General features: G+C 45.8%; 1 protein-coding gene across 2 annotated transcripts in view; it reads left to right on the top strand.

Annotated features, from left to right (window-relative positions):
- Positions 1 to 5,961, top strand: part of DLL3 (delta like canonical Notch ligand 3) — a 170,208-nt gene extending 164,247 nt beyond the window's left edge. For both annotated transcript variants that reach the window (XM_079985492.1, XM_079985493.1), the window contains one exon: positions 3,659 to 5,961. In XM_079985492.1, the coding sequence (XP_079841618.1) occupies positions 3,659 to 3,664 (6 nt within the window). In that variant the 3' untranslated portion in view covers positions 3,665 to 5,961. The remainder of the gene's footprint in view (positions 1 to 3,658) is intronic.
- Positions 5,962 to 12,350: the final 6,389 nt, after the last annotated feature.

Raw genomic sequence — 12,350 nt, 5'->3', positions numbered from 1 at the left:
AGAGCACGCCAGGCACTCCTGTTTTCCACTGCCTCCCGCAGTTTGGTCAAACCCATGTTAGTAGATTCCAGAACACTGTCCAACCATCTCATCCTCTGTTGTCCCCTTCTCCTTGTGCCCTCCATCTTTCCCAACATCAGGGTTTTTTCCAAGGAGTCTTCTCTTCTCATGAGGTGGCCTAAGTCTTCAGGATCTGTCCTTCCAGTGAGCACTCAGGGCTGATTTCCTTCAGAATGGAGAGGCTGGATCTTCTTGCAGTCCATGGGACTCTCAAGAGTCTCCTCCAGCACCAGAATTCAAAAGCATCCATTCTTTGGCGATCAGCCTTCTTTATGGTCCAGCTCTCACTTCCATACATCACTACTGGGAAGACAACAGGCAGTAGCCAATATCTGATTGCAAAAGTAGCCTGTCCTGCTACGCAGCTTCACCTTGATACCTGTGACCTAATGAGAGGAGAACACCAATGACAGCAGCAAACAGAATGGTGCTGAGCAAGAACCACCTCAGGAAGAAGAATCCAAGCAAGTTCTCACTCAGCAGCAGCAAAACGAGCCAAATGTTGGCAAGGCATTGCTTTCCTGTAATCACTACATAAATACGAGGTAGTCACAGGCAGTAGCAGTACTTTTCTTATATCAAGCGTCTAAAGTGGACTCCTTTGCACTATTCTGTTGGGAATCTTTGTAGCATCTTACTGGCCTGGACTTGCTGACTCTAATGATGCAATGGTAGTCTTAACTCCCATGGGCTTATGATGGAGCGTGGAGGATTTAAAGATAGTGCAAGGACTATGAGCTACACCCAACCAAAGTGATGATCTGTGATGTTCTGGTGTTCTTGGAAGGTGGCCTCCAGAAAAGTCTAAATCAAACACCAAGTGATGGGGGACAGTTCTGTGGCTGCTTGGCATGAAGGCTGCCATAAACAGATTTGCCCTGCACGCTTCCCACCACGGGTCCGCAGAGCTGAAACACAGTCAGCAGCAAAGCATGAGGAAATGGTCCTGAGTCTTGATTAAAGAGCAACACATGATTGTTCTAGGCAGCTTTATTGCCTCTTATGAAGCTTAACGGTTGCTATATACAGAGACTGCCGTGGATCCCCACAGGAGCAGATCTGCTTGCATCCTCTCAGCAGGTCAAAACCGAAAACTCTCACAGTCACTCAAATAATGCAATTTCACTGTCATCTTTGCACCTTTGTAAACAATCCTGCTACACGGCCAGAGCTTCATGTTACATATGGAAACTCACAGACATTTTCCTGAAAGAACGACCAATATCCCCAACACCCCCTTCTCAGTCTTTTCAGAACAAATATTTACAGAGCATAAACAGAGTGCTTACTTAGTATGGTTGTTGCTGTTTAGTTGTTTAGTCGTGTCCGCCTCTTTGTGACCCCCTGGACCAGAGCACGCCAGGCACTCCTGTCTTCCACTGCCTCCCGCAGATTGGTCAGACTCATGCTGGTAGCTTGGAAAACACTGTCCCACCATCTCGTCCTCTGTCATCCCCTTCTCCTTGTGCCCTCCATCTTTCCCAACATCAGGGTCTTTTCTAGGGAGTCTTCTCTTCTCATGAGGTGGCCAAAGTCTTGGAGCCTCAGCTTCACGATCTGTCCTTCCAGTGAGCACTCAGGGCTGATTTCCTTAAGAATGGATACATTTGATCTTCTTGCAGTCCATGGGACTCTCAAGAGTCTCCTCCAGCACCAGAATTCAAAAGCATCAATTCTTCGGCGATCAGCCTTCTTTATGGTCCAGCTCTCACTTCCATACATCACTAACTTAGTATGGTTATCAAAACCATGAACTTTTGTTCATCCATCATTTTACATTTAAGGAATGTCAAAGGTTTCGTCATTGCATCAGCAACATTCTGGTTCCTTTCATAGTACACTGGCATAATTACATTCTGTGCCACGTTACTGTACATTTTACATTCTGATATTTAATTTTGACATGTTTTGATCTTCCTTTAAAATGATCAGATTTAGCAAGAGATATGGTATATATGCCTGATTATCAATAGAGACATTTAATGGAGATTCACCTTTCATTCCCATGTCAATTAGTAACTGTTTAAAATAGACCAGTTCACTGCACAACTCACTCAGAGAACAGTACTTGGCTTCAGTGGAGGATACACTTGCAAGACCCTGTTTTTGTGATTTATTAGCTCAGTTTGGGAAAGCTTAATGGAAAAACTTAATTGACTGAACTCTTTTTTTAAATGCAAACTGTCACCTCTTAGGCAGAGGTCACTTGCTTTGGTATGGTCCACCTCTTGGAGCGGCACCTGAGACCATCTGGAGAACAGCCAGCTGTGCACTACCCTCACCTGTGATTTGTCCTTCTCCAGTTCTCTCAAGTGCTACTCTAACCTCCTATAGGAAGCTGCCTTATACCGTCAGATCATTGGTAGCTGCACCGCAGCAGTGTGTCTTTGGGGCAAATAAAACCCCATTAAGAGTGGTTATTCCTGGCTGGCTCTTCTCATTCAGGGCAGACAAGGAGGAACCTTAAGGAGGGAGGAGAGCCCATCTTCAAGTTCTGCTGCCTTCTTCCCAATGTCTGTCTTCATTTTTAAAATTTATGCTTATTCAGGAACTAATGGTTAACAAACTAGGGTTGGGAGGCTGCAGAAAAGGGCAATATAGTGTTCCTAGAGGCAAACTCCAAACAATTTCTGTTAGGGAAATCAACTGTACTCCTGGCCTCAGAGGTGTTTAACCTAATCTTTTGGCGCGGCACCTGAGAGGATGTGAGGACGTCAACTTACAGGTGAGTACACACAGTTGGCCACCCCCTGACATTTACTGCTGGGCTGGGGAGTTCTGTGTATATATATATAGAGAGAGAGAGAGAGCGCATTACAAAGAGACTCCCTTTTCCTATTTACACCTTGAGCCGAACTATTTGCTCATATGAAACAACTCTACAGCACCAGCTTTGAGCTGAAGAGAGAATACTTTAAATATATCCATTATACTTTGTAAGACAGTGGTTAAACACCTCTCCGCTCCCAGTACCCCTGCTCCAGTGGGTATTATTTCAGTCATCCTGGATAGGTAGGTCAGTTGTACATGGGGGGAAAATGGTGCAGGAATCGCAATATTCATCATCTGCACAAAATTAAGAAGAGCCAAAAATTTCACAGAGATCCAGGTTTTAGAAATGCCGAATGACTGCTGGTGGTACCCGGAATCTGGACGTCCTTCCCGTGCCTGCAAGCCCCCTCCTTACCTTGGGCTGGTTTGCCGGTTTGGTGGTGACGCACCTCTTGCTCCTTGCAAAGTTTTCCTTCCTTCAGGGAGCTGGGAATGTGAGCAGCTGCCGCTGTGCATTACCTTCTCAGTTTCCTGAATGGAAAAGGTATTTTGCGCTGGGCAGGGCAAAGGAGTAGCAGGCTTCTCAGTGGCTTCTCCAGGAAACTCTTGGGTCAGGAACACGCCAGGCACAGCAGCAGTCTATCTGGGCATCCTATCTGGCATGATGATTAATCCAGAGTTGGCGGGGCTAATTCCTTCCTTGGAAACATGCTCACTTAGTTTTGGGGAGGGGGGGGAGGGGGAGGGCAAAAAGGCAATACTTGGTCATTGTGTTCCGTTCTAACCCTCCCTCCCCTTCTCCCTCCTTTTTCATATTCATTTCTAGGTCTGAAGAAAACCCTTCTCCCAAGCCTTGGACTCCACCACCTGAATTTTATTTTAATTCCCCTCCAAATTCTCAGCTAAAGGAATGTTTACAGAGCAGACTGAACGGACTCCCGGAGCAGCCAATGTCTTACCATTATTAATTTTTTTATCTATATAGTATTATTATAAAAAAGACTCCTTTTTTAAAGGAAAATATTTAATATTTATTCTTGCTGCTATATTTTTTTTATTTTTGCATCGAGAGCAACAGACTGACTCAGAATCTTAGGAAGCGATCGCTGGATTGGAAAGTCTTTGAAAGTCAGAGCTGGGTTTTGGAGAGGTTTGTCTGGGTTTTCTCTTGAAAGAGGGAAAAAGAAGGACGGAGGCTGATTTGGGGGGGGGGGAGGCTGCCCTAGGATTGTCTAATCTGGAGAAAAGGCAGGTCCTTTTCCCATACAAGTGCCAGGAAGGAAGCGATTATTTTTTTCATGTTCCTATTTTTTTATATGTTTTTAAACTGTTGCCCTTTTTAAACCGGTTTCCCTTCCGTTTTGTGGGCTCTTCGCCTCAGCCCACGGTGACTCTCCTCTCAGTCTGAAGGAGTGCAGAAAAAAACAACACCCCCCCCCCCAAAGAGGAAGCTATGATTGATTGGATTTGAGTGATGCCTCACCTTTCAACTGCAAAAGAATCCACAAGGCACCTTTCATTGAAAAAGGAAAAAGGAAATAAAAATTAAGAAAGCACAGTGCACATCTGTTGGCTTGATGTGGTTGTAAAAAAAACCAAGGAGGAGAGGATCTGCTAAGGGGAACCCAGGTGAGATACTCACCTGTAAAAGTACCTGACAGGACAGGTTCCATGTGTCCTCCTTATTTTGCCAGTAGTGGTTCCAGAAGAAGCATTTTTCAACTGAAGGAAATGGTATGGTCGCACCACTCTTTATCACCATACAGGGACAGCATTTATACAAGGCAAGTAGCACGTGGGAGACTAACAGATTCCTCCCTTTGTAGTGGAAGTTCCCTGGTGTGTTGGTTTTAATCAGAGACTGGGAGCCTCTGGTCCCCAGGCTGGGTGTGGCCCCTGGAGGCTTCCCAGGGCCACTCTTGCCTGGCCCCACCCTCTCTCCCTCCCGTTCCATGGTGGCCGTAGGAGGGAGGGGGGAAAGCAGCAAACAGCAGGTCCCAGGGACCTGATCTGGATCAGGACCAAGGTGCAAGGTGGCCATTTAACCCTCCAGTGTGGTCCTGAGCTGAATTGTGGCCGCCCTGCTGCCCATCCATAGATCCTCAAAAGCTCACTTAGGTCTCTAGCCCCACCTACTGCTGGAATATTGCCTGCAAAGATTCCCTATCGCTCTTCTGAATGATTTGGGAGGAAAACTCAACCAGACTCATAGGGGACACCGTTGTCCTTCATTGCGATGCAATACAGCAAGAGGAGATTCTTTGTGTCCTTGGGGTGAGTTGCTTCCGAAGGCTCACCACAACCCCATCTGCGCTCCCTCCACAAGAACAACCCCCCTTGGCCACCACCGAGGCCTCCTGGTCATGGAGATGGGCCTGGACCAAAAGCAACATGGAATATAAAAGCGCACTCTGACAAGAGATAAGTCATCATTTTTGGCTATCAAGTCAAAATGGAATCCATTGTGGTTTACGTGACCAATTGGATGAACGTCGTGATAGCTTATTTTGCTTTTTTTTTTAAACACATTTTGAGAGATGAACTTCTTGTTCTGTTACCTCACAAATGGCAATTTGAAGCTTCATATAAAGAAAAGTCAACATTTCCCCCCTCCAATAATGGTGAGTATTTTTTTATACAAAAAGGATGGAGTGAGTGGAATCATGCTTTGGTAGCAACTCAGTCAGTTTACTACAGCTGCGGCAACCTTTTCATTCCATTAAAAAAAAACACCTGCAATCCTAGACTTGCTTACCTGGGAGTAAATCCCATTGAAATCAATGGCTTTTACTTCTGAGTAGTCGTGTAGGATTGCAGTTACATTTTCAGCCTCTGATCCTAATGTCACAGATTTTAACAGAAATATTTTGGTGATGCGTAGCAGTTCTTGTTCCTTTTTAAACTGTTTCCCTCCTGCCCCATGTTTTCTTTTTTAATTTAAAAACACAATAAATGCTGTGTACAAAAAAAGTCTGCTGGAGATGCTTTATAAACATATTTAAGTTGTATATACTGTATATTTATAAGTGCCATGTTTATATATCCTTCCCCACCCTCTGTGACTTTTCTTATGTATGGTCCTTTCTCTCAAAAGAAAGTTATATAAAATATCTATTTTGCTCAGTGAAACCTAATCTGCCTGAAGCTGTTTTCTTCCACTGTTTCACTTCATTTCTATACCACACCTTTACACAACCACCACATCCAGGTGGAACTTTTAGGGTGGCTGTGATGGGGACAAACAGCCGAGCCTGTGCCCAATTTATTGCACTGGGCAGCGGACTAGCTCAAGAGGTTTTGCCGCCCAAAGCGCTGGCACAACGGCAATCTGAGAGGAGCAACCCAGGCTCCTCACATCATCATCCCAAAGTCTGTGGTCTTAGCATTCATTGACATTGCCAAGGGTACCAGCGTGTGGCCTCCCAGTTTGCATAAGGCTGTTTAAGGGGCATCTCTAAAACTGCTGCCACCCCAAGTGGCTGAATGCATTGTTTTGAGTTAGGCCTGCCCTCAAGGGATACTTCCATGCCCACTCAGGTCCCACCACACTGAAAAACAGGCCGCAGGTGGAAAGCCACCAAGGTGGTTGGCCTTCCATGGCTGCCACCATCCCAAGCCTGGGGCCATGCTGGGTGGGCGGGCTTCATGGGAGTTGGAGTCCAGTCATATCTGGAGCTGAGGCTCCAAGACTTTGGCCACCTCAGGAGATCATAGAATCATAGAATCATAGAGTTGGAAGAGACCACAAGGGCCATCGAGTCCAACCCCCTGCCAAGCAGGAAACACCATCAGAGCACTCCTGACATATGGTTGTCAAGTCTCTGCTTAAAGACCTCCAAAGAAGGAGACTCCACCACACTCCTGGGCAGCAAATTCCACTGTCAAACAGCTCTTACTGTCAGGAAGTTCTTCCTAATGTTTAGGTGGAATCTTCTTTCTTGTACAGTAGTTTGGAGCCATTGCTCCGTGTCCGCTTCTCTGGAGCAGCAGAAAACAACCTTTCTCCCTCCTCTATGTGACATCCTTTTATATATTTGAACATGGCTATCATATCACCCCTTAACCTCCTCTTCTCCAGGCTAAACATGCCCAGCTCCCTTAGCCGTTCTTCATAAGGCATCGTTTCCAGGCCTTTGACCATTTTGGTTGCCCTCCTCTGGACACGTTCCAGTTTGTCAGTGTCCTTCTTGAACTGTGGTGCCCAGAATTGGACACAGTACTCCAGGTGAGGTCTGAAGAGAAGAGAAGACTCCCTGGAAAAGACCCTGATGTTGGGAAAGATGGAGCGCACAAGGAGAAGGGGACGGCAGAGGACGAGATGGTGGGACTGTGTTCTCTCCCAGCATGAGTTTGACCAAACTACGGGAAGCAGTGGAAGACAGGAGGGCCTGGCGTGCTCTGGTCCAGGGGGTCACGAAGAGTCGGACACAACTAAACAACAACAATAATATCTGGAGGGCCACAGGTTCCCCACCCCCCTAATGTAGGGGGAGCCCTTGTGAGGAGCAGGAGAATCAGAGGTCTCACACTCAAAGAAACCAAGCGCAATATTTGTGGGAGGCAGGCAGTGGCATCATCAAACAGGAATCCTTTTCCCTGAACCAGCCCACCCAAAGTTGCAAAAACAGTTTAATAAAGCATCCCTGCTTAGGGAAGATTTTAATGTTTAATAGGTTATTGCATTTTAGTGTTTTGTTGGAAGCCGCCCTGAGTGGCTAGGGAAGCCCAGCCAGATGGGCAGGGTATAAATTATTTATTATTATTATTATTATTATTATTATTATTCCCCCAACTATTTGCAAAAACTTTCACAATGTTTTGCGCAGAAAGGACATTCCATGGGGCCCAGTTCCCGACACCTCTTGGGAGTTAAAGGGTCTGAAAGACGTTCCTAACTTCCATCCACTTCCTGACACTTGATAACCACACATGGCTTTTCGTTCTTAAATGGAAAGGGCAAATAATTTTTCTTCCTGCTGACAGTCAGTTTGTCCACTATTGTAGTAAAGGGGGGGGGGGATCTTCACAGTAGGGATGGGAGAACATTTGACTGTACACAGCCAGCTACCCCTGAATAGAGGCCCCTTGGAGATGAATTGGCTCCCTGCTTGGCCAAAGCTTTGTCCCCCTATGCCCGCCCCCAGGAGCAGAGCTCCCTGAACTAACAGAGGAAAGTGTTAATGGAGAAACCATAAGGCAGGCAAGTGAGAGAGGCGGTGACCTACCAGCTCTGGGGCAGCTGTTTACAAGCAGCTGTCAACACATGGCTGAGAAATGAGTGTGTCCACTCAGGGTGTGGGTCATGGCTGTCAAGGCTTTGAGATGGGCATGCTGGGGAGTCATGGCGCTCCCATGAAAGGAATGTTTTTTTTAAAAAAATTAAATATATAGTCACTGGTTTACTAAAAGCATTTCTCCCCCAGTGATTGGGTTTAAACGTAGCATCACATGCCGGTAAAAAGGGGGGGAGGGCAGTCACCACCCTCTCTCCATCAGATAGAATTAGAGGAATCAAAAATGACACCTGGTTGCGTTCCATTTAGAATCAAGGAAGGACACATCTAACCTGTAAAAACCATGCCTAGATTCAGCCAAAGATCCAAATACAGTAGCACCTCGGGTTACATACGCTTCAGGTTACATACACTTCAGGTTACAGACTCCGCTAACCCAGAAATAGTACCTCGGGTTAAGAACTTAGCTTCAGGATGAGAACAGAAATCGCGCGGCGGCAGCAGGAGGCCCCATTAGCTAAAGTGGTGCTTTAGGTTAAGAAGAGTTTCAGATTACGAACGGACCTCCAGAACAAATTAAGTACTTAACCTGAGGTACCACTGTACCAGGAAGCAAGCCAGAGTCTGGTCTGCCGTGCCTTTTGAACCCAGGCTCCTGTACAAATGGGATGTGCCACTGGGCCACTGTGAGGCCTTGGGCAGTTAGCCACATCTGCCTAACAAGGAATGGTGCACTGCAAATGTGCTAAGGGCACTAAAAATAACGAAGATTGTTAATAATAATAATAATAATACATTATTTTTTAAAATTGTATCTTGCCTTTCTTCCATCATGGAAACTGAAGCAGAGTCCATGTGGTTCTGAGACAGTTTCCACTCCAGGCAATGCCAAGACCCAGGGCTGCTTAGCTTCAAAGTGACTTTAGCCTCAGGTGACTTCAGATCATGCTCAATGGTGCACGCTAAGTGCCTAACATTTCAAAACAATGTTTTGTGTAAACGAAGAGGAGCAGCCTGAACAGCTTCAGTTAGCAACACTCATTACTGGGCATGAACTCTTCTTTGGCGATCCCTTGTAGCCGAGTAAGATTGTCTTCCATAAACATGGTTTTAACAATGAGTCCGAAAGTGACTGTGGAGGCCAATTCTGGATCCACACATCCTTCCACAGTGGGGACACTGGTTTCCAGGTGGGAGTTGATCCCGGTGTGGATTTGCCAAGTGTGCCTTCCTCTTAGCACATTTCTCCCTTGTGTCCTGAGTTCGAGTGTCTTCAAAGCCCATGACGTCTTTGGTCAAGGCTGTTCTCCAACTGGAGCGCTCGCAGGCCAGTATTTCCCAATTGTTGGTGTTTGCACTACATTTTTTAAGATTTGCCTTGAGAGAGTCTTTAAACCTTTTGTTGACCACCAGTATTACGCTTTCCATTTTTAAGTTTGGAATAGAGTAGTTGCTTTGGAAGACGATCATCAGGCATCTGCACGACACAACCAGTCCAACAAAGTTTGTGTTGAAGAATCATTGCTTCAACATTGCTTCATCCATCTAACACAACAGCTGTTGCTTCCTCAAACACAAAGCGTCTTACACCTGCACACCTTTGAAGATGGCATAAACAGAACTGCATGGTTCAAAAATTTAAAGAAAAATATATACTAAAACATTACTATTGGTCCAGCTATTCTGTAAGGACCTAAAAACAGCTTGCTGGATGAAGCCAATGGCCTGTCTAGTCCAGCATCCTGTTCCCAGTGGCCAACCCAAAAAGGGGCATCTCTTCGCCCTACATGCAGGTTGTGGGGCTTGAACCCGGGGCCTTTTGCATGCAAAGGAGGTGCTCTCTATCAACGACCCACCACAGCCCTTCCCCACAAATGGCTCAGCAACACCTTGCTGCTTGATTTCTAAAATAAGATGAGCTGGGTTCAAACAAGCCTGGATACTTGATCCGCAGAACTAGAAGCTGCCACCCTAGCCCCAAATATGCTGGGGTTAGCTGCAAATACTCAGTACAGTGGTACCTCGGGTTACATACGCTTCAGGTTACATACGCTTCAGTTACACACTCCACTAACCTAGAAATAGTGCTTCAGGTTAAGAACTTTGCTTCAGGATGAGAACAGAAATCGTGCTCTGGTGGCACAGTGGCAGCAGGAGGCCCCATTAGCTACAGACCTCCGGAACGAATTAAGTACTTAACCCGAGGTACCACTGTACTGCAGAAAAAGTGCGCGGGACACACTGAAAGGATGAGTTGCACATTTATCACTGAGCCAACACTGATTGAACTTTTGAATCAGTCAAGCACAGGACATTTCGGTGGAGTCAGTTCACAAGTACAGCTTCAACTCAGCAAGCAACCTGCCTGCATTCAATTTTCCGGAACTGAACCATACCTCAAGTGAAGTAAGTCTGATTTCTGACAACGTTACCAAGGGCCCATCTTAATAAAGCTGATTTATTTAATAAATCTGCATTCCCGTGGCCTGTCTTAATAGACACACACTTTGCATTCACCCAGAAATACCCTGCAGATCATTCCAGCAGTGCCCCCCAGTGTCTCAACAATGAATCAAGTCATTCTATCACGAAGTTCCAAACTGAGCACAATTCTGTTCCCTGACAGATATAAATTGCTGCTTTCGATTCACTGCTCTCCCTGATATCCCTTGATGTCAGCCCTGTTTAGGGAAGTTTTTAAAGTTTGAAGTTTTATTCTGTTTTCAGTCCTCTGTTGGGAGCCGCCCAGAGTGGCTGGGGAAACCCAGTCAGATGGGTGGGGTATAAATAATAAAAATGATGATGATGAAGATGTCCAGGCTTAGAAAGTCTATCTAGCTACATTTCAACAAAGCAAGACTACCACCAACCTGCTTCTAAAAACAGCAAGTTTCTAGATTTTATTGTTGCACGATAGGGGGGAAAGTATAGGCAGGTTTGTACAAAGAAGCCCAGAACAGAGAAGGTGGTCAAAACTGAAGGGGCATTCAAATGTTCTGAAGAAGCTGCCCGGCCAATGTCAAACCCTGTGGACTTCCAGACGTTGTTGGACTACAAATCCCATCATCCCTGTCCATTGACTAGGGTGAAGGAAGCCAAGGTCCAACAACACTGGGAGGGCCCCCCATCCCTAATCTGTTAGCTTTCTCTTGACACCAAACTAGCCAGCAAATAAATGAGGAGGTACAGAGCCCTAATCATAATTTGTTTCTTAGGAATAATTTGTACAGATTTGCATATCATTAAAATATTTCTATCCCACCTTTTGTGCCAAAGCACTTGAAGGCAACTTACGGCAGGGGATCACATTTAAAAAACAAACGAAAACCATTAAATCTGCAACATCAGTAAACAAGCATCATTTTGAAAATTAAGACACAGCCAGCAGCAAGAAACTACAAAAGCCCCCTGATATAGTCTGCAACCAGAAAGCCTTGGGCAAAGGGGACACACACACACACACACACCACCCCTGAAAGGAGCGCCATAGCCCGGGAGATACGGTGGGAAAGGACAGTTGGGGTGGGGGCCCACATGGAGAGGCCCCTCCACAGCTGAAACGGAGAGGGGAATCGGCCCTTCAAGTACACTAAGGACTTTATAAAGGCCAAAACTGGGGCCCTTAAACCAACTGGAAGCCTACAAAATGTTTCAGGATTCGGATCATAAGCCTTTTCTAACAACAGCGGTTTCCCAAAATCTTGAAAGGGGGCACTATAATTACCAAGGGTTGAGGTCTCTCCCCCCCAAAAAAAAATATTCTGCTGAAGAAGAGACCTTTGTAACCCAAGGACTTGCATGCAAGTTGTTCTTCTGCAATCCCTCCTAGCCGAGTATGATTGTCTTCCACAAACATGGTTTTAACAGTGAGTCCCTAAGTGACTGTGGAGGCCAATTCTGGATCCACATATCCTTCCACAGTGGGGACATTGGTTTCCAGGCGGGAGTTGATCCCTGTGAGGGTTTGCCAAGCATGCCTTCCTCTTAGCACATTTCTCCCTTGTGTCCTGAGTTCGAGTGTCTTCAAAGACCAGGACACATTTGGTCAAGGCTGTTCTCCAACTGAAGTGCTCACAGGCCAGTGTTTCCCAATTGTTGGTGTTTATACTACACTTTTTAGATTTGCCTTGAGAGTGTCTTTAAACCTCTTTTGTTGATCACCAGTATTACGCTTTCCATTTTTAAGTTCAGAATAGAGTAGTTGCTTTGGAAGATGATCATCAGGCATCCGCACAACATGACCAGTCCAACGAAGTTAGTGTTGAAGAATCACCGTTTCAACAC

The sequence above is a fragment of the Podarcis cretensis genome, assembly GCF_951804945.1.
Source record: "Podarcis cretensis genome assembly, chromosome: 8".
Lineage (NCBI taxonomy): Eukaryota > Metazoa > Chordata > Lepidosauria > Squamata > Lacertidae > Podarcis > Podarcis cretensis.
The sequence above is the reverse complement of the archived record's forward strand: the minus strand, read 5'-3'. Positions and strand labels throughout refer to the sequence as shown.